The sequence below is a fragment of the Sturnira hondurensis genome, unplaced genomic scaffold (assembly GCF_014824575.4).
Source record: "Sturnira hondurensis isolate 20B ecotype Veracruz unplaced genomic scaffold, ASM1482457v3 Scaffold0023817, whole genome shotgun sequence".
NCBI lineage: Eukaryota > Metazoa > Chordata > Mammalia > Chiroptera > Phyllostomidae > Sturnira > Sturnira hondurensis.
The window spans coordinates 14211763-14238671 of record NW_028096448.1 but is presented as its reverse complement, the minus strand read 5'-3'; the positions used below and the strand labels follow the sequence as shown (position 1 = coordinate 14238671).

The 26909-nt window shown below is 44.7% G+C and overlaps 1 protein-coding gene across 1 annotated transcript in view; it reads left to right on the top strand.

Annotated features, from left to right (window-relative positions):
• Positions 1–26909, top strand: part of VAT1L (vesicle amine transport 1 like) — a 153463-nt gene that overhangs the window by 58193 nt on the left and 68361 nt on the right. Inside the window, exons 4-7 of the mRNA XM_037037961.1 lie at positions 5459–5601; positions 14227–14330; positions 16458–16513; positions 20300–20494. Of these exons, the coding sequence (XP_036893856.1) occupies positions 5459–5601; positions 14227–14330; positions 16458–16513; positions 20300–20494 (498 nt within the window). The remainder of the gene's footprint in view (positions 1–5458; positions 5602–14226; positions 14331–16457; positions 16514–20299; positions 20495–26909) is intronic.

Here is a 26909-nt window from a genome sequence, read left to right as displayed (position 1 = left end):
CAAAGAGTGGCTCAGTGAAGCCTCACGCTGATGCCAAGGACCCATGGTTTTTCTCTAAGACTTCAGTTCCCTGTCAGCAACTTGAGTGCTTAGCTGATGGATAAGAAGACACAGCCAGTGGCCTTGCAGCTGAGTTTGACTCTGAGCTTTATTTACAAGTCATATAGCCTGGGCCAGGTTCTTTTCCCTCTCAGAACCCCCATTTTCAGCATAAAAGGGAAACAAAAGTACTCTGAAAGTGTGTGGAGGGTTTAATGAAGCACTTCAGCACAGTACCTGGCACATGGTGAGACAAAGGGACCTGCAGCGGCTGTTACTGCAGTACTGTGAGCCACACGGAAGAGCAGCTTTCGGCGGAATTCTTACATCCTACAGAGGGGGATGAAAATCAATTAAAAACAAGTGCATGCATATCTCCATTTATTGCCGTTGTGAGGAGAATGGATTGTCTTGTTCATTCTCTGTTCTGGGTCTGCAGGTAATTGCAAAATCCTTTTTATTGAAAAGTCATTCTGTCTTCTACAAATGTTTATTGAGTCCGTGCTATTTGCTAGGCATGTGGGAGAAACGAGGATAAATTAGGTGCAGGCCCTGCATTCGCCACGGGAGTTGCGGAAGGGAGACTGCAGATTTTCTGTAAACGTGAGGGAATGCACTTTGCTGCTTAAACACGGAATGCTGAGCACTATTTACTTTAGAAGACCATGGAGGATCTTGCAAAGGCCTCTCGTTGCCTGATTAAGTTAATTCAGAGCTGAAAGGTATGGGGGTGCTGGAAATAGATGGGCACTGGGTTTGTTTTCTACCCATTGTTATTTATATAAATGATGATATATAATACTGATACGTTATACTAATTACATGATATGCATGCATATGTAATAATTAATTAATTAATTAATGCATATTAATTATTACAATTACAATGGTCCTCCCCTTATTCAGAAAGGACACATTCCAAGACCCCAGCGGGTGCCTGGAACTGTAGATAGTGCTGAACCCCACATGCACTGCACTTTCCCTTACACATACATACCTGTGATAAAGTTTAACTCGTAAACTACACACAGCTCAGAGCTTTGCAACAGGAAGTAATAATAAAATAGAACAATGACAACAGTACATAGAAGGGACTTGAACACAAACGCTGTGCTGCCTCCCTCTGTCTGGTGACTGAGCCGGCAAAGAAGTGGTTAGTGGGTGGTAGCGTGCACAGCAGGGATGTGCTGGACGGAGTGGCTCCTGTCCTGGGCAGGACGGTGTGGGATGGCGGGAGATCTCAGCAGGCTGCTCAGCACAGCACCCAACTTAAAGTTTATACGTTGTTTATTTCCGGAGTTTCCCATTTAACATCTTCAAACTGTGGTTGACCTCAGGTGACTGAAACTGAGGAAAGTGAAATGCGAATGGGGGAGGAGTATAGTGTATTATTATACTACTGTAATTCTATATTATAAATGGAATATTATGTGCTAGATAGTAATTATATATACATTTATACATATAGTGCTAATTACACCTTATTCTAAGCATATTATAGAGTATTTGTATATCAGTGTATTGCATACTACATATCCATTATCTATGTATCTTGCTCATTAAAATGGAAATGGTAAAGTTCTGCTTGGGTCAGAGACTAAATATGTTAATTAAATCCATGCTTTACTCCCACTGTGCAAGAGACATAGAAATCTGAAAAACAGGGTGCTTTCCCTTTACATGAAACTCCTCTAGTTCTCCTGCATCATTTCACCAAGTCTCAGCAAATGCCTGCTATGTGCCAGGCTCTGCCCTGAGCCCTGGGGTGCAGAGCCGAACAAGACCTCATGGAGCTCATGGAGGGATCCCTTAGCAGCCACAGAAGGCTATGGGGACCCTTATCCTGGAGGGAGGTACCACAGGTCTACGGTGGCACTAAGAGAAGCCAGAGACTCTGCCTGGGATGCTGGGAAGGCTTTGTAGACAAGATGCACCAGCGGGGAGTGGCTATGATCTGAAGAGGTAGATGGACAGGCACCCCTGGTTGGGGACAGCATGTGAGAAAACTAGCGCTGATGCTAAATTAGTATGACAGACTGAGGTGCTGATGGTGAGAGTGGATATGCTTCTACTACTGGTACAAGAAAAACACCAAGGAAAAGAGTATAGGCATACTAGTAGTGATAGCAAATGTTTATTGCTATTCACTGCTCTAAACTCTTGGATGTATTATGTCATATAATCCTAGAACAGCCTTAGAGTATATGTATCGTTACAATCCACATATTAAGCCGAGGAACTCGAGGAACTATGTTACTCAAGGTTGCTCTGCTGGTGAGTACAGATGCCAAGGTTGCCACATCTTACCCTAGTGGCCTTGGACCAGGCACTTAACCTCTGTGAACCTCAGCTTCTTCTTCAGTAGGATAAGACTCATCCTGACCGTGCCAGGGGATGAGGGCTGCACAGGACAGGGCTCATGGAATGTGTCAACCAGTGACGGCTCACATTCTGTGTGTTGTTAGGGAGTGGCTACTGCAAAGTAGAGGGAAATCACGTCAATGGGTAGAGTGGGTCAGATCTGTGAGGGCTGGCCTCGTGCGATAAAGCAAAGGGCGTGCATTCCATTCTGAAAGCCATAAGTATGGCTTTGAAATAAGTAGTGAAGTGCTCGGTGTTGTGTTTGGGGAAAATCACTCTGTCCACAGTGTGAGACACACATGGCAATAGCTGGGCCAGTTAGAAGAGTGTTGTCATCACCCAGGGGAGGAAGGCACTAAAAAGTGACAGTCATAAGGCAGGTGGAGTGGAAACAGCACACTTGCTGACCAACTGGATGTGAGGGTGAGGGCAGAAAAGAATCCAGTATAACTCCAAATTCCTACCCACAGTGATGGGTAAACGGTGCAGTTCACCCGCTGAGGCAGGAGATGCTGTAAGAAGAGTGTTATGGGTTGAATCATGTCTCCCCAAAATTCATATGATGAAAGTGAGGTCAGTAGGGTGAGCTCTAATCCAATACAATGGGTCTCCTTACAAGAAGGAGAACTCGAAACACAGACACTCACAGGACAAACACCACGTGAGGACACGAGGAGAAGATGGCCATCTACAAGCCAAGGAGTGAGGCTGGGATTGGACTTTCTCCTCAGCTGTTAGTAACCAGCCCTGCCAACAACCTTGATTTCAGACTTCTAGCCTTCAGAACTGTGAAGCAATAATGTCTGTTGTGTAATCCACCCAGTTTGTGGAACTTGGTTACAACAGTCTTAACAAACTAATGCAAGGAGTAACTCATTTGAAGATGGCCCTGGTTCCATTTTAGATCAGTTGAGTTTGATGCGCTAATTTTGAACAGCCAGGTAGAGTTAGGTGCTGAGATGGTGGTTCCGTATGCAAGTCTGAGACTCGGTTAGGGGCTTGGGATAGAGGTGGAGATTAGGGTGTGCCTGTCCTTTCTGACACTCCAGCTTCTACAGCACAGTGTGGCTAGTACATAGTGGGGATCTGAAACGCAGTCGAGCAGGGGGATGTCATGGTTCCCTACTCAAGGACAGGAGGGACTACATGGATAGTGGAATTTGCTCTAATCTCCTATTCTGCACTAACAAGGTTAGCTCAAGCCCTGCTAAATTTGAGAGGATTGCTCCGTTAATTGCTGATATTTACACTCACTAGTGAGGATAGTCCCCTCTTTGTTCTCCAGAGTCAGGGGATAAAAAACTTAACCAAGTATCAAACGTATTCTTAGAACAGAGGACTATATAGCCTGTCTGGAGTCTCAAGTTCACACCCATGTTCTGAAATGTTGACCTCCGAGTGAGTGTGTCAGTACTGTGTGTATTTTAGGTTGCAACTTAAAAGTCTGATTCGCTTAAATGTCAAAATAAGTTGACAACATGGCATAACAGAAAGTGACAATGACTGAAAATCAGGAACCCTTGCTTCAAATCCCACACCTGCCTCAGAAGAACTGGGCCCCCCTAACCCTCCTGAGTCCCCTCTCCTCACCCATAAGACAACGATGAGAAAGGGTAATTGGGTGATCTTCCAAGTCTGGCGTTTCTGATTCTCTCAGTGTTGCCTCTGATTGTAAATGTCTGAAGAGTTACATTTTTACAAATTGACCTGCCAACCTAATTTAGTCCACCAATATGAAGAAGACATGTAAACAAAGTGATGGGCAGAATTAAATATCACCGATGACTTTGGTAGAATAAGTTCCCTCCTTGTTAGGAGGCATAAATTATTATTTATATGGCAGATGACACTGGAGAGCAACAGTACTTGGTTTCAGAATGCATCTTTACCAGAAATTTAGGGGCTTGGGGGGAAGGTTTCTGAATGCACATGCTCACAGTATTCTGTCCAATGACTTAAATTTCTGACCATACTGAAAAAGGACATGGAAAAATCACCCATTTCTAAATGCGTTTGTGATTTCTTCTGGGTCATTTAATATTTAAGCCTCATCCACTGGCCTTTTCTTTATATGCCTGGGTATCACAGCCTTGGGTATAATATAAATAAGCCCCTGAAGGGTACAGATGATTAAGATTTATTGAGTACCTGTTAAGTGCCCTGTTTTGTGCCAGGTGCTTGAGCTGTGTCACATGTCGCCTCATTTAGCACCCTTCTAGCGGGTGCTGTCAGCCGCATCGTGTCGTCTCTGCACTCAATTCAACATGCCAAAGGTGGCTTGCTTAGGGCTTCTGTCTGGCTGTCCAAGAGGACAAGCCAGACCTATATGAGTGTTACTGCTATAGAACAGCCCTCAGCCAGTATCAGATGGGAATCTGTAGATAAATATTCTAACTTCCTCACCACTTGATTGGGATAATATATCTGACATATATTTTACACTTGCTCACGGAGTTCTTCAGAGGTCTTGCGTTCCAGTTGCCCATGGCGGATACAGGCTTCATAGTGAACCCCTACTGGCTGCCTTCTATTTCTCTCTTGACACCCTGGTATTTCCTGCATCCCGTTCTCCTGATAAAGTGCTAACACTTTGCCTCAGGGTCTGTTTCTGGGCAATCTGAACTACAATAAGATGTCCCCCAAGATCCCTGTGGAATAGGTCCCATTATTGCTAGCTTGTAGAGAGGAATCTGAGGGCTCAGCATGGTTAAATAAAGGCTGTTAAGTTTTGGGTGCTGGGATTTTGCTGGCTCACACCAACATTCCTGTGCATTGGTGCTTCTCAGTCAAGGGAGACTGTGTCCCCCAGGGGACATTTAAAATGTCTACATACAGTTTTGGTTGTCTCATCAGGGAGTGCTTCTGGCTCCTAGTAGATAGAGACCAGGGAGGCTGCTAAACATCCCATAATGCACAGTTCAGCTCCCTACAGTCAAGACTAATTCAGCCTAAAAATGGCCACTAGTGGCAAAGTTGAGAAATCCTGCTCTACACCTGGCAAAGCTGGTTGCTGGATGGTAGCTCTCTGTGCAACTTGTCTGTTGTATTTCACTTCTAGGGCCAGGCTGTGGCTCAGCTGTGTTCCACCATCCCCAATGTGACTGTCTTTGGAACAGCTTCTACTTTCAAGCATGAAGCCATCAAAGACTCTGTGACCCACCTCTTTGACCGAAATGCAGACTATGTGCAAGAAGTGAAAAGGTAAGTGTTTGCTCCAAAGAACATCGGGCTGGCCCTTGCTCTTCTCTCCCTGAAAGAAGAGTTAGTTGCATTCATTTGGATGGGGGACTAATACTACTAATAACAGTAACAATAGTAACTATATATTGGGGGCTTAGTATGACTACCTCTGTGCTCAGTACTTCACCTGTATTTGATCATTTAATCCCCTCAAAGACTCCATTATTATCCCCTTTTGTAGAGGATAAAACCCAGGAATAGGGCAGTTAAGTAGCTTACAAAGCTGTTACACAGGCTGCTATAACACTGACTCAGCACAGAGGTTATTTCTCATCCATTCACACAACAGCCTAAGGAAACGTGGACTCCAATGTGGGGAGGAGTGAGAGCGAAAGAAGGACTGAAGTGGTGACGTGATAGGATTTGGGTTTCAACAGTCCCTGGTGGTGTGCAGAGAAGGGATGGGAGCGGGGAGGCTGGAGGCAGAGAGATCAGTCTGCTGGCTGTTGCAGTCACTTAAGGGGATGCTGGCTTCTAACCTGATCCATTGCCACCCGTGACCCTGGAGTTATTGATCACAGCTATGTACATGCCAACACAGAGAATCGGGGGCAACCCAGCTGCCACCGTGTTCTCAGATGATTTGTGCATCTCCCCCCCAAGGGTTAATTTCATAACCCTTAGGTGGTTCTTCCTCCTTTTAATGAGCATCTATCAAGCTGTGATCTGGAGAGTGAACTACCACTGTCCCTTCAGCGATCTTTTCTTTCATCCTTTTAATGACATTTCCATGTGCATCCATCCCTTCCTTTACTCCTGTACCGGCCCCTTTAACAGATAGGGAGTATATGTGGGGACGGGAGATGCAGCCAGACCACCTTGAGAGTCACCATCTACGTGGAGTTGGAGTGTAATTGGGAAAGAGGGGACAAAGTTTTTTTTTTAAATTAATGGATTTCCAATTTCCATATGTGTCCTGGTGGAGAAATACAAGGTGCTAGTAAACGCATGCAGATGGGAAATCAGACATATCATCCATCGGAGAATGGGATTGGGTTGGAATTGAAGGATGAGAATTTGGCCAAAGGGAGAGCATTTCTGACCAGGGAGAGTGGCATGTGCTAGGGCCCAGAATCAGGAAGGGCTTGGGAAATTTGAGGATCTGAAAGGAGACCAGTGCAGCTGGAGGTGGTGGGATGTGGAAAGTAAGGAGAGAAGAGGCTCTTCTGAAGATACGACGGGCAGTCTATAATCAGGGAGCTCCTGTCGTCTGCATTTCCCGTGTAGCTGCTCATCCCCTTGCCTCTCTCTGTCTTTGACCTGCTGCCATCAGCCCCTGGGTCAGTTAATTCTGCTGACATCAGAAGAGCAGAAGGCAACCACATCTGAGACCCACCTCACTGCCACCTTCTTTCAAATGTGACTTCCAACAATTCTGTAGGTTTTTAAGTGGAGACACTGGAATTAGACTAAAAATGACTGGGAAGCTACAGATAGGTTTATGTCCTCTATCCCACTAACCCTATCCTCAGGAAATAACCCAAAAGAAGAGGAAAGCAACAGGCCCACGGTTGCCTTCTGCAGAGAAAGCACTGCTTCTGATTCATTGTAGGTGTGCAGCATACGTCAGCTGGGTGAGTTATGGCATTGCCCGTACCAGTGCAAATGCAGAAGCAGCCTCCATTATCAACGGAAGGAAAATAGTTCAGCAGATTACACCCACACACTTGAGTATTATGCAGCCCCTAAAGAAAAGATAATTATGAAGACTCTGTCACAGAATGAAAAAAATACCCTTGGAAGCATACTGAGTGAAAAAAGCAGAGTGCCAAATTTCATCTACACTATGATCACAGCTTTGTATAAATTCTTGAGTCATAAGGACATAAAGTGAAAGGAAAGGGGAAAAATTCAACTGCTAACATGCAATGGGAGGGGAATGCAGAATGATTTCATTTTATTTTTTTGATCACGGATATTGTTTGCTACATAATTATGTGTCTAATAAACTAGAAAAATAATAACATAAAATTCTTTGAGAGGAGAACTCTTTTATAAACCAGTCAATTGGTAAGCTTCTTTTGAACACATTCTCAGCTTTGAGCCAGGCATTGTAGAAGGAATGGGGGAAAATATTTATAATATGGACCTACTCTTCACATCACTTTCTCCTGCTCAGTTTGGGAGGAGAGAGATCACTGCTTGAAACCAAGTACGGGAGTTAGAAGCCTTGAATTGTTTGCACCTGACTGTAAGGGCCATAAAGATAAAGAGGAGAGAAAAACCAGACAGAGCGCCAGGGTAGACAGCCCCCAAGGGGGTGCATGAAGGATGGGAACAATTTCAGTAGGCAGAGGGAGTTGGGGAGGAAGTCGCAGGCAAGGCAAGTGAGCCCAGGCAAGGTGGACAGTAACACCGGGCTTTGTGGGTCTCCTCTCACCCTGCTGAGCGCTGCAGTTAGGCCATTTTATGTGTACGTCAGACAATCCTGCAAGGTGAAAACCCCTCATTTTCACATGATGAAAGGAGGGACTCAATGGAAATTAATGAGAGTCTAATCACCTGGACAGAAGAGAAAGTGATCAAGAAAGGACTCATAGAGTGGGGGTACTGCTGAGTACACATGGGGGCCGTTCGTAGTAAACACTTACTGAGAAGCATCACGTGCACTGGGCACTGTGCCCGGCACCCTGTGCAGAGCTCATAGTGCAGTGGGTGCTGGGCGCGGCCCCCTGGGTACTGGATGTTATGTTAACTGTCTGTGAGAGGCCTACTGTGTGCTAGGTGCTGTGCCAGGCACTCTGCAATAGCCCCACACCTCCGTCAGGGGCGTGGAGCAATGGCTGAAGCTCAGCATGGGTGTGTTCTCAGAGGAAGGGAATTCAGAGAGTAAACTGAGTGGGGAGCCATGGGCCCAACTGGAAATGAAGGCGGCAATAAAGCAGAGTTAATTTCTTGACAAAGTAGAAGGGTTTCTCCCCCAGCAATGGCTCTATGGGACCTGCCACCACTCAAGAAATTCTTCAGTGACCCACGTGGTTGGGAAGCAGAGGCGGCACTCCCAACAAAGGGGTGAGGAGCTGGAGACCAAGGAAGGACAGACACAAAAATCTTGGATCAGCAATTCCAAAATACCTCGTTGTTGAATCTGGCCCAGAGAACCCGAGCCAGGGCTATTTGTGTTTCAAATCTGGAGAGATTTGTGACTGCGGGAGAAAGCAGACATAGAAGCTGTGGCCTGTGGCTCGGCCCTCAGGCTCACCACATTTATGTCATTATGATTATGTGTGTAGGCAAGGTGAACACCCCCAGAAACTGGGAGCCTAAGAAATGGGGCTGGCCCTGTGCCTCGGAGAAGCTGTGCTTCTCACAATTATTCCATCAAATCATTCCATTAAAAGGAGCTGCTAGGGTACTATTCAGTGACTGAGGGAGGACCCGCCCCCAGGCCACTGTGTGGCTGGCAGCATTTTAAACAGACCCTGCTGGGTCCAGTCTGGTTGATGGATTGGGCTTGTAATGAATGAATGAGGGGTGGAGCCTTTTCAGTTTGACATTCTCACCTGAAGAAACAACGCTAACCTCAAAAGGAGCTGTGTCTGCTTAAAGATTTGACAGAAGTGGCCAAAGGATCTTCTCCCTCGGGGCCCAGGGACCGACATCTGCCTCTACCCAGCTTCTCTTCCTCAGAATTCATCTCACCCCCACCACACCAGTGACCTTTAGGAGGATGCAATGACTGCAGGGAGTGAGGAAGGTGGGGCATATTTGACCCTGTGCACATGCACACCCTGTTTTACCCAATTCAACTACAGAAATGCTGGGAGAGGGGAGAGGAGGAGCAGGTGGCCTGAACACACAGGACACCTGCAGTGGCTGCTTCCAGCAGAAGCCAGGGAACAGCCCCCACTTTGCTCAGTCTATGCTGGGAGACTGCGTGGCCTAGAAGTGCCAGTGGTGGTCACCCCGGGGCTGGCCACGCTCACACTGGAAACCCCTACCCCGCCTATGTGCCCTCCCCCGGTATCTAGATGCAATGTGTCAAACCACTGTCCTCCCATTGCCTGTGCTGGCCTTGGGGTGAGTCACCTGAACCCACTGAGTCTCCGTTTCCTCACCCATCAAATGGAGACGATGGCCCCCAAGTCTCAGGGACGCATCATGTGTCAGAGATGAGATGTACGAAGTGCACTGTGCCTGGCACGTAGTAGGTGCTCCTGAACATGGGACATGCTCTCCTAGGAGGGTCAAGGGCCTGTGTCCTAATGGTTTCTTGGCTGATGGCTTTACCCAGCCTGAAGGACACTGGGTGGATGGTTGGGTTGTTGAGGTTTCGCACAGACTTTGTTCATGGTCCTTTACCAAACCAAAAGAACTCTCTTTAAGTTAGATCATTCTGAAAAATGGTACTAAAAGCTACCATGGGTCCCGAGCAACCATGTCCTGCGCTCCCTCCACATGCATCAACTCCTTCAAGCTTCACAAGGAAGCCAGGGCTAGGTGTTATCACCACCATCTCCTGCTACAGTTGGGGAAATGGAGGTGTCAAGATACTATTTAACTCACCTGAGGTCACACAGCAAGTAAGGGGTAGAACTAAACGCTTAACACTGAGATGAAACCCATATTCCTAAGCCCAGTCCTATGTTGCTGTTACCCCACCCCCACCACTGTTCACTACCCCCATATTAGTTGTCAGTTGTGGCAGCCAGTCTTGGGACCTCCTGGAAGAAGACAGTGGCCAGTGCCACTTATTACCATGGCTGGTTGGTCTCCCAAAGCCTCCATGGGCCCGCCCTGTGCTGACTGCCCAAAGTCAGGCTGGAGCAGGCTGGTCCCTGAAATGCCTGCCGTGATCACCTGACCAATTCCTGCTCATCCATCAGTCCTCACCAGAGAACTGTCTTCCAAAGCCCCCTGGGTTGCTCTTTTGGGGCTGCGATTACTCTGTGTTTGGGCTGTCCATCTGTAATCTAACTCCTAGTAACCTGTGAACTCCTGGACAGCAGGGATAAACTTGACCCTTCATCTGTGTATTCCTTGCTTAGCATGCACAGCCTGGCATAAAGTAAGCACTCAGGCAATGGTTGTCCAGTGGCTGGAGATTTGGGCGAGTGTGTTGGACCCTGACCTTGGGTATCTGCCATAATCTGGGACGAAAAGAGCAGCTTGCAAATAGAAACCTCTTAGCCTACCTGTGTGGAAAAGTATGGCTTACCTCTTGATATATGTATATTTATTTTAAAAGACAAAGTGTTAAGTCTGAATTCTTCAAAAACTAAGTGAAATTGATTGTGTCCCCAGAGATGCGTTCCCAGAGCAGTGCTTCCATAATTGTATTCAGCTGAATGTTTATTAAGCCTTAAATCCAGTGTGGTGAAAAGGCCATCAGCTTTGCCCTTAAACCAGACGGCATTTGAATTCCGGCTGTGCTGCTGACGTCAGCTCGGGCGAGGTGCTTCCTCTGGGAGCCTTGACCTCTTCACCACAGCAGTGGAGCCAAAATGCCTGCCTCAGAGACTGGTCGTGAAGATCAGTTGTGATGTGCCTGGGTCCAGAACTCAGAAAGTGTGTGTCCTTTGAAAGAAGCACAAGTAGAGAGATATAGAATGCCAGTCTAAATGTTTTCTTCATTCCTTTCATTCATCTGTTTACTTTTCCATTTAATTATTCATTCATATAACTGATGGATATTTCCTGAGAACCAGTGCTTTGTTCAACACGTTGAAAAAGATTGAGGGTACAACTATCAGCGGCACGAACATGGTCCCTGTGTCATGGGGCTTTTATACTGATGAAAGAGGTAGTCAATGAGTAGGAAAACAGAAAAATAATTACAGCCTGTGATAGATATTAAAAAGTATCCCTAGTGTGGACACTAAAGCATGTATAGAGGTGAAACAGAGATCATTTGAGGGGTGGAAGCTGTCACTTCAGGTGGGGTGATTAGTTACAGCTTCTCCGGGGAGGTCACATGCAAATGAAGCCTGCAGGATGAGAGGGAGGCAGTTCTAAGGAGAGCTGGGGAAAGGGTGTTGAGGAAAAGATTGCAGCACATGCAAAGGCCCTGAGGCAGGCATTTCAGGGATAGCCAGAGGTTAGGAGGCCTTGAAAAATTAGTGGGAAGTAAGGATGGGGAAGTGGGCAAGGGCTTATAAGTCACCCTGACTGTAGGCCTGACCTCTATGTCTGTAGAACCAGAGTCCAGGGGATAGAGCAATAGGCCCAGGTGGGGCAGCTAATCCAAGGAAGTTTGATTGGCAGGTTGTAGGAGAAAATGTGGACCCACAAGTAAAGTATAGATGTGAGAAGTATCAGGCAAGACATGAGGATTCAGGGCTGGGCAGGTCCACCAGGAGTGCCCCGGAAGGTGTGCATAGCCTAGCACATGGGATGCTACTCCTGAGCACAGCCATTCTGCAGGCAAACAGACTGATGATGGTAGAATGGAGTTCACAGGGAGGACCTGATGGCCCAGGAGGACCAGCTAGTAGAAGCAGAGCAGTGCCCCACTTCCAGAGGTATGAGCAAACTTGGCAAAAAATTGGACCTGGTAGAAGTGAGGAAGACAGGAGCATAGTTACTCATGCCATGACATCAGGAGGAGAGCTGATCACCAGGTGTGAGGCACTGGTTCAGGGCCCACCAACAGACTGTGTGTTTCAACGCCCTCCCATCTGCCCAGCTGCACCTTATAGCAACAGCCCTCTACTGCAATTCTTTCCTCTACCGCAGCCCTCACTACGCCGTGCTTTCCGGACTTCCTGCTCACCAGGCTCCTCCCACCGTGGGGTTTTGCACACAGAACGCTATTCTGCCTGGAACACTATTCCCAGCACTATTTACCCAGCTAACCCCTTCACCCTCCACTCATCATGTCCATAGGGATCCCTTCTCTGGCAGGCTTGGTTGAGCCAACTCTCAGTTTAAATGGTCTCATAATACCTTTGTGACACTAGACCAATTCAGTTTCAATTTAACTTTTATTTGTGTAATCATTGGTTACTGTCTGCCTAGTATAAGCTCCAAAAGAAGAGAAATCAAATCTTTTTGTGTTCACCACTACACCCCCCAGTGCCTAATGCAGTGTCAGTGCTAAACATTTAATGGACATATTAATTCCTAGTTTAAAAATTCTTGGCTTGGCTCTTGGGTGACTGGCATAGACCGTAAGTTCTCAAAGTGTGGTGGAAGAATCAGCAGTATCAGCACTCCTAGGAACTTGGTAGAAATACAAATTCCTGGGCCCCACTCCAGACGAGCTGAAGCTAGAAGAGACGGGGAGGGTGGGCAAGTTACAGTCTTTGGGAGATTGCTTTGCACACTTAGGTTTTCCATCCACTGGCTTAATTCCCTAGTTCTGAACTTACAGGTTGGCCTTGAAAGGACACACCTATATAGATAAGAGTGCTATTAGATGGAAGCAAAACTGATATTTTGGATGAGCCTTTGCAATAGATTTTAGACTCGAAGGTTTTGAAGGGCATATTTACCTATAGACTGAGCTGTTCAACTGGTATCAGAACACAGGAGGTACAGAGATGCACATGAAACTTCCCACTTAGCAACATTATGGACACAGCTGTTGATGTGCGCTGTGGTACCTAAATTTTGCTGGGGAATGAAGGTGTGGGCAGAAAAACTGATCTATGTGGTAAAATAAGATGATCCTGCAAACTCACAAATCTGAGGAAATGCATTCCTTCCTGAACTAGGCGCAGCCACAATCGGTAACTGGGCATAAGTATCTTCCTTGCAATCTTCAGAGCTCCCTCCTGTACAATATCATCTAACAGTGGAAGACCCAGTAGATGTTTTTAAATGCATGAGTGAATGACTGAATCAGTGACTATATAAATAAACGAATGGAAGAAGTAATCTTCCTCATAGAGTGCTGCCTAATGGAGTACAAACGTGGTTGTCTTTAGTGTGGAACCTTCCATCGCTGTGGGAAGACTCTCTCTATTTAATCCCCTTCCTCTAAGACTATGTTTTAGGTTGACCCTGGAGAGTGGACAAATAGAAGTTTGCAAATTAAATTAATGTTGTTTTATAGCTTCACTGAAGAAGGAGGTGAAGAGGGAGGAAAGCCAATCCCTCTGAGACCGGAGCCCCATGAAGACAGGGAAAGTCACCACTCTATCTCCAGCACCTTGGACAGTGCCTGGACCAGAATTCCAGCTCCACAAACGCGAACAGTAGACTGACCGATTTATGGGGTGATTGCTATGTGGCTGGCAATGGGCCAAGCATTTCATCAGTCACCTCGTGTCACATTTAGCACAAAGAAACATGCCAGCTCCACTTTACAACGGAGAAAGCTCAGATGCAGAAAAGCTGAGCGAGGCAGCTAGCTGCAAACTCAGATGGTCTGACTGTGGCATTCACGCTCATTCTCCTAGTCCAAGCTGGTTCCCAGTACTGGCCCCAGCCAGATTCTTACCTGCCTCCAGCTTTCTAAAATTCTTAGAGTTGGACTCATGAGGACAAATCTACCTCCAGGGCTTCTGCCCTGTTTACTGCTACTCCAAGAGCTCTCACTCTTCCTGACTCTGGGGGTAAATGGTCTGACACAGGAAGGGAAAGGGATTGACAGTTTGGTCCCTGACAGGTCACAGTATTGTCCTCTGTCTTCTCACCATTTAGAATCTCTGCTGAAGGAGTGGACATTGTTTTGGATTGCCTCTGTGGGGACAACACTGGGAAAGGTCTCAGCCTCCTCAAACCACTGGGAACCTACATTTTGTACGGTGAGTGCTCAACAGAAGTCGGGGTACAGTAATTGATGGGGAGCACTGCACCTGTGCTTCAGACAGAGGCCCTGAAAAATGAAATGTGTTGCCATACTAAGGCAATGAGGTTGCACTGTTTGCTTTTCCTAATGTTTTCTAAAACGTTGCTGTTGCCATTAGTTGCTTTGAATGATAAAAGTAACTTGGGCTTACTGCCTGGATGCTCCTATGAGTGCTTGTTATTCCAAGAGGGATCAAGCCCCGCCCAGCCAACGTAGGCACTGAGATGGGACTTGACTCAGAAAGTGGCACAGGTGGGAAACGAGGGAATGAAGACCCTCAGTAGGCTGGGGAGCAGTGGTGGAATATGGGGGGTGTTAAGGAGGTTCTTCAGTTTTGGAGGTAAAATCATAAAGAGCAGACTCTCCTTCCTCTGAATTGTCCCTGTGTGTCCCAATCAAGACAGAGCCCTGGTGGATGGAGCACGGACCTGCTTCTGTGTCTTGGGTTTCAGAGGATGCACAGAAGACATCTGGTAGCAGGTTTTCTCGAGCAGAATGAGACCCCAGAGCCCCCAACCTTCTCATCTTCTTTCATGGGCATGCAAAGTAACTTAAACATTAGTCTCCACAAAGTCAAAAAGGCATATCTGAAGCCAGATGCCCCATTCCAAAGCCGAATGATATTGGATTATTCAATATGTGATCATTTTGGTGCCTCTGTGCCCTGTATGTACAACAGAAAATTGAGCTGTAGCTCTGTATGACTCAGGAAAAAAAAATACTTATTTTCTTGCTATTAGCTGCAAAGCTTATAAAAGTGACATTTCAGAGCCATAAATATTCAAGCATCTTTTTGTTATCATCAGATCATTATGAAAGAAAGAGAGGGAATAAGCATTCCAGTGCTGGAGCATTTTGTTTTTTTCAATCGCTGCCACATATCTGAAAGTCTTTGGAGGTGGACACGTAATCTTTAATTATTACTATTGGTAAGAGAGGCTCTGAGCATCAATGCACAATGCAGGAGTATTGAATATGACTAACATGTGAAGCAAGTGCAGACGGGTAATTTATTCATTTTTTACTTGTTTGCCGATTCTATTTTTGCCCCCGTTGTGTGTCATGTCGTGGGATACAACTTGATCTTGATCGTATCACAAGTGTCTAGTTCATTATGTTGATTATTGGGTTACTAAGAAGTCAAAACCCAACACCATGACTCTTGGTGGTAGTCACCACATAATATTAGAAGCAGTGATGAACTGGCTGCTAGTTTACTTGGGCAAAAAAAAAGTTTAAAAATACATATTGTGTTTTCATTAAATGACAGTTTACTGAGAAGGGCTTACTCCCAGTTCTAGGGGGACAAGGAAGGAAACTCCTTGAAAAGGCCCCAACATGGCACCTGAACTGTTAAGAGCTCTCATTCACCCCCTCTGGGAACCCCACAGGGGGTCTTTTCTCCCTATAAGAGCATCTTAGGGAATCTTCCCTGACTTTGCCACCCATCTTCCTTCTAATTGTGTGCTTATTCCAATTAGCAAAGCTCTGTTTCTCCTATCATTCCTCTCCAGTGCTTTTCACCTTTCTGCCCAGACCTCTTTGGAGCTAAGGCAATGGCCACACCATTTCCCTGGATTCTGAACCTGTTTCACTCTCATCCGCTCCTCTGTGTGCCATTTTTCTGTACACCTAAATTCTAGCTCCTCCCTGTCTCTTCTTAACCACTTACATGCCCCACCCAGGTCAAAGCCCCAAGCCCCTCACTTGCCAAGGAACCAAATTCAAGCCATAAAAGAGGCTCACACAGGAGTTCATTTCTCAGTCTCAAAGAATGGAATGGACAGGACATCTCAGCACTCATCATTTTATTAGAATGTTGGCTTAAGTCACATTCTTGCCCCATTTTACAAAGTAATGAAATGGTCACCTTGAAAAATGTTATTTTCTTCTTGATCCAGTGTAACTCAGTTAAAATTAAGTCAACTTGACACCACCACTTGACTTCCACTGTTCTCATCTTCCCCAGGCCAACCCAAGCCCTTGACAGTTCTGGACCTAACAATGGCCATTCTTTCATGTGTAAAGAGAGATGTTGATTTTCATTAGCAGTCACTTGATGTGGGCATCTTTTCATTTGTAGGTTCATCCAACATGGTGACCGGAGAGACCAAGAGCTTCTTTAGCTTTGCGAAATCCGTAAGTATAAAATAAAATGGAAGTGTAATGGAAGTGTAATGGCGATTGGCATGTTGTGAGCTCTTCCATCTCAGGACACTGACCCAATAACTTAAGCCTTGTTTGTCCTTCCTCCACATTCCACCTTCGGTGAAGCCTGCATTCCCACCTTGCTCACTACACGTGGGCAGGACTGTGACTTGGGAGGCTTCTGTCTAATGAGGCAGAGGAGGGGGAGAGTCCATGAAACTCCAGACAGCTTCATTTGATTTCAAGGAAGATTGCTTACATGCTGATGTTTTTAATCATTGGTTGAAAAGAAAGTGAGCATTAGTATGTTTTATTTGATCCACAGAGAGCAAATAAACTTTCTGACCAGGTTCACAAGATTTCTCTGAATCCTCATTACACTGAATTGGAGATACAAATGGAATCCTTTCAAGCAAGCTCCTGGGGTTGTTTAGAGACCCAGGCGAGTTTTATGAGCCATTTTCTTAGGTAATTATGTTCTGAATACAGTGGTTACTTTGCCTGCAATGGAAAAGCGACATCCCTGGACATTCATCCCATCATGAACCTACTTGGACATACATTCCCCCCTAGAGATACATTTGCTGGGATTAAAGAATCTGGGCTTGAACTTTGATTGTATCGCCCTTCCCCCAACAACAGGGGATTGCTACTTCTCATAAGATCTTGCTCTTGCCTTCTCTCCTCCCAGACTCCCAGGCAGCCAGTGTAGCACTGATGCTTCCCTTACTTTGCAAGCATCTTTGAGCACCTGCTCTTTGTGACTCTGAGCCAGGCACCAGCATCACAGAGATGAAATAGGTGCATCTTAGTCCCTGGTGGAAAAAAACAGCTGAAATAAGTAAAATATATTAGTAACATGATTATAAATGGCCATAAAAAGCTCTGAAGAAACTAAAAACGGTGCTGAAATAGAAAGTAGCAGGTTGGGCTAGAGGCATTTTGAATCGGTGGTCAGGTAAAGCTATGGTGAGGGGTTTGGATTCATTCTTAGTGTGGTGACAGGCTGTTCATATGCTCTTGAATTGCCAACATGGCCGCCAGAGCTTTGCCCCCAAACACTATTGGATTCTGGAATGATTAATACTTCCTGGCTTGTGAAATTAGAATTGAAGGGCCTCTGTTTGCATTTGAACTTTAAAGTTCAGGTCAAGAATCATCTCAACTACAGAATAAACAGGGAGCAGGTATTGAGTCTAATGAAGGATGCTGTCTGGCGCATGTCCCCTGAAGACAGACTCTGTGTCACTCACGGCTGCTTTGTTGCCGTGGCTGTAATTAACGTGACACTGACAGCCTGCTCTGGGTAACCGAATTCATCCCAAATTACATGCAATTGCAAGAAGTGTTTTCCTTTTCTTACCCAGATGCACAATTACAACACACAGTCTTAATGAAATGATTGCAGGGTGCCCAGGTTCAGTGAAGGCGCACACTAAAACACAGCCAGGATGGAGGTTGCGATGTTCCTGCCCAAACCAAGGGGGCCGATTACCGGGACATTTTATGGTTGGAGGTCCAGAATAACAGCTGTTCCCTTTCAGAGGCCTGGCCCAATATCAGTTAGTGAGTTAGAAGCAAATTGAAGGCAGGGCATGCCAAACAGTGGAAGGATGCCTTTGTTCTGGAAGGTTCTAGAAAAGAATTTTCTAAGCTTTTCTTTACATTTAAGAAAGGCTTAGAAATGAAAGCATGTTTGTAATCACACAAGGATTTCTCACTTAGCTATCTTAATTACTTTCCACCTTAAAACTCCCACAGAGCTTGTAGACTCTTTGTCAAGTATGCCATTCACTTCCAGACCTGTAGCAATGATGCTAATAATAGGTGAAGTTAGTATTAAGAGAGCAGTCTGACTCCAAACTCAAGAGTACGTACTCACTAAATCAAAACCATCCCTTCCAACATCAGATGACAATAAAGCTGGTGTATATTTAAAGAGCACCTAGTATGAACCAAGCACGTTGCATGTATTAACACGTTTACTCCTCAGGCTGACCCCATGAGTACAGCAAGAAAACTGCACACAGAGAGGTTAAGTGCCTTGCTTAAGGATGCACAGCTAGTAAGTGGCAGCACTGGGATTCAAACCAGGTATTCGGCTCTAGAACTCAACCACAACTATGCAGCAATTGTAGATTCAGCAAGCATTCATTTCATAAATATTTACCAAGGCATTTCAAATACACTGCAAATCAAGTCATTGATGATTTCTTTTTGCTTTTTCCTGCAAGTATCCCATGGCCAAATACATAGCTGTCCTGGAGCTGACCCTCAGGCCCTAGGGAATGTATTCTGGTAAAGAATTTTGTACATGAATCTCATCCCTATTTAAACCTATCTTTCTCACACTTATTTTTCTAACAATCGGATTTTCTTAATGTAAAAGCAAATCAGGTCTTTTACTTTTTTGAGACTTTTCAATGCTGGAAAGAGGCAGGATGTCAATAAGCAGAGCCATAACACAGATGTTGTAATGCTTGTAAGTGCCCATCACAGTCCACTTTGCCTTCAATATTAAACTGATAGGAACCATCTCACCTCTCGGAACCCTCCAGAAACTGAAACTTGAGTTTCTAAATTCAAACCAGAGCCACAGGAAACAGTCAATCAGAACAAAGCAGTTGGATAACCATTCCTGTAGTGTGTTAATGGATTATTTGCATGTGTCCTGTCGGACTGGGAGGGGAGAGACGGGAAAAGAGGCAGCCATGTTTGCCAGTCGTGTGTATCCCATGAAGGACTTGACTCCAGGGTTTCTCAGCGTCCCTGCTATTGACATTTGGGGTGAATTATTCTTTGCTGCGAGGCACTGTCCTCTGCACTGTAGGGTGTTTACCATGCCCCAGGCATCTACACAGCAGAGGCAGGCAGAGCCCCTCTGCAATCACCACAGTTAGAATGTCCTTAAGCATCACCAAATGTCCCCTGATGGGCAAAACTGTCCCCAGTTGAGAACCATTGACTTAGCCCCCACACTATGCTGCTCCTTCTTCCTGTATTACACTGTCTTACTCTTCCTTATCTGATGATACCTTGTCACCTCTCTAGCCCAGTCGGTATTCCCCCAAGAAAGCCACACGTCCAGTCAAGCCACATGTCCAGACAAAGCCACACTGTCCATGTACAGTGTCCCCGACACACTTTGTAAACTTCTATGCCACCCCACTCTCTTCACCAACCCCATCACTACCACCAGCCACTCAGCCAAGTGCTGTACACAGCAAGTTGCACAGCCAGGCGGTAGCTCCAAAGCTGATGACTCTAACCATATGCCTTAACCCTCCAACTACCTGTGGCCTTGTGGTTGTTTCATCAAGGCTCTTTCTCACACTTTGATCCTGAGCTTTTCTCATAAGCATGACTGTCTGTAGTTTCCCATGCATTCACCAGACAGATGCTTGAAAACATGCACTAGCCAGAGCTGCCTCTTGGCCAGTTAGAATCTTTTTAAAAAAAATATTTTATTTATTTATCTTTAGAAGGGAAGGGAAGGAGAGAGGAAGAGAAACATCAATGTATGGTTGCTTCTCGTGCATCCCCTGCTGGGAACTCGCCCCTGCCGGGAACTGGCCTGCAACCCAGGAATGTGCCCTGACTGGGAATCGAACCTCGATAGTCTGGTTCGTGGGCCCGTACTCAATCCACTGAGCTACACCAGCCAGGGCTTGCCAGTTAGAATCTTGCCCACCAACTGCAGCCCCTTACTCTCCCCATAATGCTGAGAATGCAGCCTGGCACTGAGTGCTCCTAACCTGGCTCCTTCTCTCTTTCCAGTGGTGGCAGGTCGAGAAAGTGAACCCCATCAAGCTATACGAAGAAAATAAAGTCATCGCAGGGTTTTCCCTTTTAAATCTGCTCTTCAAACAGGGCCGCGCAGGCCTCATTCGAGGAGTGGTGGACAGACTCGTGGGGCTCTACAGCCAGAAGAAGATCAAGCCCGTTGTGGACTCCCTATGGGCCCTGGAGGAGGTAAGGATAGTGTTTTTCCCCAGCAAATAATCTTTTTTTAGTCCAGACTGGTTTGGGCAGCCAAATACAAATTTTTACTAAGTGATTTTTCTCCAGGTTTGTTTTAAATGGCTGTCCTAAAAGTCATTGCCTCGTAGTATGGTGTTTTGGATGTAAAAAATACTTTAAGTTCCCCTGTGGTTCTTTTATGTTAAATCGAATTTCTTGGGGTGACATTGGTTAATAAAATTATATCAGTTTCAGATGTACAATTCTGTAATACATCATCTGTGTATTGTGTTGTGTGTTCACCACTCCAAGTCAAGTCTCCTTCCATCACCATTTATCTCCCCTTTACCTCTTCTATCTCCCCCCACCCACCTCCTTTCCCTCTGGTAATCACCGTACTGTTGTCTATAAGGTTTGGGTTTTGGGGGGTTTTTTTTGCTTAATCCCTTCACCTTTTTCACTGGACCATCCAACGCCCTCCCCATTGACAGTATGCTTTCTGTATCTACAAGTCTGTTTCTATTTTGTTTGCTAGTATATTTTGCTCATTAGATTCCACATGTAAGTGAAACCATATGGTATTTGTCTTTCTATGAGTGGCTTATTTCATTTAACATGATACTCTCCAGGTCCATCCTTGCTGTTGCAAAAGGTAAGATTTCCTTCTTTTTTATAGCCAAGTAGTATCTCATTGTGGAAATGTGCCACAGCTTTTTTTATCCACTCATTTACTGATGGGCACTTGAGCTGCTTCCAAATCTTCGATATTGTAAATAACACTGCGATGAACATAGGGGTGCATATGTTCTTTTGAATCAGCATGTTGGTTTCTTCAGATAAATTCCCAGAAGTGGAATCACGAGGTCGTAAGAGAGTTCCATTTTTAATTGTCTGAAGTAACTCCATACTGCTTCCCACAGTGACTGCACTCCTACCAACAATGCACGAGGGTTCTCTTTTCTCCACATCCTCGCCAGCACTTGGCATTGGTGGAGTTATTGAGAATAGCCATTCTGATAGGTGTGAGGTGATACCTCATTGTGGTTTTAATTTGCACTTCCCTGATGATTAGTGATTTTGAGCACCTTTTCACATTCTATGGGTCATCTGTATATTCTCCTTGGAGAAGTGTCTAATCAGGTTCTTTGCCCAATTTTTAATTGGACTGCTTGTCTTTTGTGTGGCGTTATACAAGTTCTTTATAAATTTTGAAACTGAACCCCTTATCAGATGTATCACGGCAAATATGTTCTCCCATTCAGTGGATTGTCTTTTCATATTCTTGATGGTTTTCTTTGCCTTGAAAAAACTTTTTAGTTTGATATAGTCCCATTTTTTTTGTTTTCTTTTGTTTCAATTGCTCAAAGAGATATGTCAGAAAAATACTGCTATGAGAAATGTCTGAGATTTTACTCAGACATTTCTGCCTATGTTTTCTTCTAGGATTTTTAGGGTTTCGAGTCTAACATTTAAGTCCTTAGTCCATCTTTAGTTTATTCTTGTGTATCGTTAAGAAGGTGGTCTCATTTCATTTTTGCACATATTTGTCCAATTTTCTAAATACCACTTATTGAATAGACTTGTCTTTACCTAATTGTATGTTTTTGTATGTTTACTCCATTGTCATATATTAATTGACCATAGAATCATGGGTTTATATCTGGGCTCTGTATATACTGTTCCATTGATCTATATGTCTGTTTTTATGCCAGTACCATGCTGTTTTGATTACTAAGGCCTTGTAGTATAGTTTGATATCAGGTAGTGTGATTCTTCTAACTCTATTTTTCTATCTTGAGATTACGGTGGCTATTCTGGGTCTTTTGTGGTTCCATATAAATTTTTGAGGCCCTGGCTGATGTGGCTCAATGGATTGAGTGCCAGCCTGCAAACCAAAGAGTCACTGGTTTGATTCCTAGTCAAGGCACATACATGCCTGGGTTGTGGGTTAGGCCCTAATTTGGGGACATGCAAAAGGCAAACACATTGATGTTTCTCTCCTTCTCTTTCTCCCTCCCTTCCCCCCTCTCTAGAAATAAATAAATTAAATATTTTTAAAAATAAGAAATAAATAAATAAAATTTTGGAACATTTGTTCTAGTCCTGTGAGATACACCCTTGGTATCTTGACAGGGATTTCTTCACATAGTATGAACATTAACATTTTTATATTTATTGTTTTTAGATAGAGAAAGGGGGAGACAGTGAGAGAAAAACACTAATTTTGCTGCTTTGCTTTTTAATGCATTGATTACTTCTTGCATGTGCCCTGACCAGAAATCAAACCTACAACCTTGGTGTATCAGGACAACACTCTGATCAACTGAGCTATCCACCCAGGGCTAGTATGACACTTTAATGATGTTAATTCTTTCAATCCATGAACATGGTGTATGCTTTCACTTATTTGTATCTTCTTCAATTTCTTCCTTCAGTGTCATAATTTTCCAAGTACAAGTCTTTTACATCCTTCATTAAATCTATTTCTAGGTATTTTTTGATGCAAACATAAATGGGATTGTTTTTTTTAATTTCTCTTTCTGATAGTTAATTATTGGTGTATAAAAATGCAACTGAGCCCTGGCTGGTGTAGCTCAGTGGACGAATGCAGGCCTGTGAACAAAAGGGTCACCAGTTCGATTCCCATTTAGGGCACATGCCTAGGTTATAGGCCAGGTCCCCAGGTGGGGGCACACAAGAGGCAACCACATATTGATGTTTCTCTCCTTTTTCCTTTCCTTCCCCTCTCTCTAAAAATAAATAAATAAAATCCTTAAAAACATGAAACTGATATCTGGGTATTTATTTTGTACCCTGCTACTTTACTGAATTCATTTATCAGTTCTAGTAGTTTTTTTGGTGGGACCTTTAGGGTTCTCTATATACAGTATCATGCCATCCCCAAATAATGACAGCTTTTCTTCTTCCTTTCCAATTTGGATGCCTTTTATTTTTTCTTCTTGTCTGATTGCTGTGGCTAGGACTTCCAATACTATGTTGAATAATAGTGGTGAAAACCGACATCCCTGTCTTGTTCCTGATCTTAAGGAAAATGCTTCTAGTTTTTGCCCATTGAGTATGATATTGGCTGTGGGTATGTAATGTATATATAGCCTTTATTACATTGAGGTATGTTCCCTCTATTCCAGCTTTGCTGAAAGTTTTTATTACATATGGGTACTGAATTTTGTCAAATGCCTTTTCTGTATCTATTGATATGATCATGTGATTTTTATCTTTCACTTTATTTATATGGTATATCACACTTATTGATTTGTGGATATTGTTCCAACCTCACATCCTCAAAATAAATCCCACTTGATCATGATGTATGATCGTTTTAATGTATTTTTGCTAATATTTTTAGCTAATATTTTGCTAACATATTAGTTTGCTAATATTTTGTTGAAGATTTTAGCATCTATGTTTGTCAGGGATATTGGCTGATAACTTTCTTTTCAATGTCTTTCCCTGTTTTTTTTTTTTTTTTACCTGATATTCTTTTAACAAATATAGCATGTGTGGTGGAGCGTAGATTCCAGGTTGACCTGAGGTAATGTGCAGCATCTGAAGTCATTGTTTGTAGAATTCTTTCCCTGGTTTTGAACTCAGAATAACACTGGCCTTGTAAAATGAGCTTGGGAGTCTTCCCTCCTCTTAACTTTTTGGGAATAGTTCAAGAATGATAGGTGTTAGTTTTTCTTTGAATGTTTGGAAAATTCACCTGTTAAGCCATCTGGTCAGGGCTTTTGTAAGTTGGGAGTTTTTTTAGTACTGATTCAATTTCATTAGTAGTTACTGGTCTCTTCAGATTTTTTTTAAAATTCAGCCTTGCAAGATTCTATGTTTCTAAGAACTTACAGATTTTGTCCAGATGGACTGTCCAATTTGTTGGCATATAGTTGTTAATAATATTTTCTTACAGTACTTTGTGTTTCTTGGGTGTCAATTCTTTCTGATTTTATTTACTTGGGTCTTCTCTCTCTTTTTTTTTTTATTTTGATGAGCCTGGTTAAAAGTTTGTTGACATTATTTATATTTTCAAAGAACTAGTTCTTGGTTTCATTGATCTTTTGTACTGCCTGTTAGGCTCAGTCACTCAAAATTTCATGAGGTAGGTTCTCAGCAAGTGACCAGGGAGGGGTGAGTGGTGTTCACCAGATTGATACAGGTCCAAACTAGGCGCCAGTGCTGGGTCTGAGGCCACTCAGAAATGTCCCAGGGCACACCAAGTCTAGCTGCCACCCTCTCGGTGCTTGCGTACCTTTGTGGTGGGGTGGGGTCTCAGAGAGTCATCAGGATGAGGCCCCCAGAGTTTATCAAGCCCAAACAGACCAAAATGTATCATGTGAATGGGGCTCTGCACTGGTCAGGTGTGCAACCAAAAAATGACCCCTGTCCTAGAGCCACACAACTCAGTCTGCCCAGATACTGCTGGGAGCCTGAAGCCTGATCTTAGCAGGGTGGGGCAGCCAGGAGTCTGGAGGAAGGGGCTAGTGGATCTCCCATGAGGAGGAGGTGCCAGTCAGGCCTGGGGGAAGGGAAGGGAAGCGGTCCTCACCCCAGAGCCACAGACTCAGTCAGTCCTGCATTCTGCCCAGATCTTAGCAGGTTAGAGCCACCAGGAGTATGGAGGGTGGGGCCGTTAGAGCCAGAAGAATGGGGCTAGTGGATTTCCTGTGAAGGGGAGGTACCAGTCAGGGTCAGGGGGTAATGGCCCCCACTCCAAAACCACACAACCGAATCATCAGCACACCTTGAGTCTGCCCAGACAGCCACACTCGTCCGGGCAGCTGACTCAGCAGCAGGGCACAAGCTCCACAGGGTAGGGTGACAGGGAGTCCAGAGGGTGGGGCTACCGCATTCCCCCAGGCTGATGCTGTAAGGAGGGGAGTGCTCCACCCAAGAAAGATGGTGTCTGGGATGTGGGAGAGGGACTCAGCACAGGGATTCTGGTGGCTGTCTCCTCAGCTCTCTCCCCAAAGCCACAAACTCCCGTCTCTTCTCACATGACTCTAAACCACTCCAGCCTCCCTCCATTGGAGCCCAGGCTGAGTGGCTTTGAATAAGGTTTTGTCCATTGGCCCTTTAAGAGGGTACTTGTGACTCTAGCAGACTTCTGTCTCTCCCTAGGAGACAGAATCCCTGCTGATTTTCACAGCCAGGTGCTATGTGGGCACCTCTTCCTGGCTTTGGTCCTCTGGGCTGGGGAGCCCAACTTGAGGCTGATAACCCACATTTCTAGGAGAAACCCCTGCAGCTAAAATATTCCTCCGGAATCCCAGTCACTTCCCATAACTGTGGGGCCAGCCCCTTTTTGCATCTCTGCCCTTCCCTACCAGCCTTGCTGTATCTGCTTCTGTAAATCCTCGGTTGTAGGACTTCTCTGCAACTAGTCTTCAGTTGGTTATTCAGGTTGCTCGCTCTATATTTTAGTTGTACGTGGAGTGGGTATCCTCCTCGTAAGAAGACTGGTGCTATTTGCCTAATGGATGCAGTTAGCAAAATCCTATGGTTTCCCTAAACACAGGAATTACCCCAAAAAGCTTTGTGGGGGTCATTACATAATCAAATAGGACTGGTCCTGGATCCATGGACTAGGATGCCTTTCTGATCCTGCAGTGTTATGAATGGTCTTAAAAAATCCAACCAACAAAACCCCCATTTCTTGTGAAAAAAGACATAAATGCTTATTGAAGAAAACTCCTAAATTAACCAAAAGCATAGAAACCAAGAAAATGAACTGCAAGTCCACATTTCAGAAGGGGATAACATTGTTAATATTTTGGGTTGCTTCCTTCCTGTCTTTTGTCTACTGCAGGCACTGACTGTGATTCAATATATTGCTAAGTCAAATGGGATAATCACTCACTCCTTCTGCTATGTAATTTCCAAGACTGTTAACCTATCATTGTACTTTTCTTGAAAATATTTTTAATTTAATGAGTCAGACACCCATATGGTATTCACTGCAGTACCTCAATGCAAGAGAATACAGCTGGATCACACCACTACCAGATTCTCAGTGGTCAAGAAGGAGAGAAAACTGGGAATAGCCAAGACCAGGGATAAGAGATTAACTTGACCATGGGTCAAAGAAGAGGGCTTGCACTTAGACTCAGTGCCCAAAAGAGACCCAACAAAAGCAGTACTATTTAAACAGAGGTTGAGATTGCAAAGGGATTACATTGGTCCAGTGGTTCCTTGTTCTAGTACTTGAAGTCAGTCCTCAGTCACAATGGTAACTGAACTACCAAATATGTATTGAACAACTATTATGTGCACAGAACTAAGCAGATGCTGGGGATATAATGGTGAACAGATGGCCACAACCCCTGGGTTTCATGGAGCTTAAAGTCAGATGGGTGAAAAGGGGTGGAAAATACTGAAGTGAACAGTGACAATCACGGTATTCACCACCTGTAAT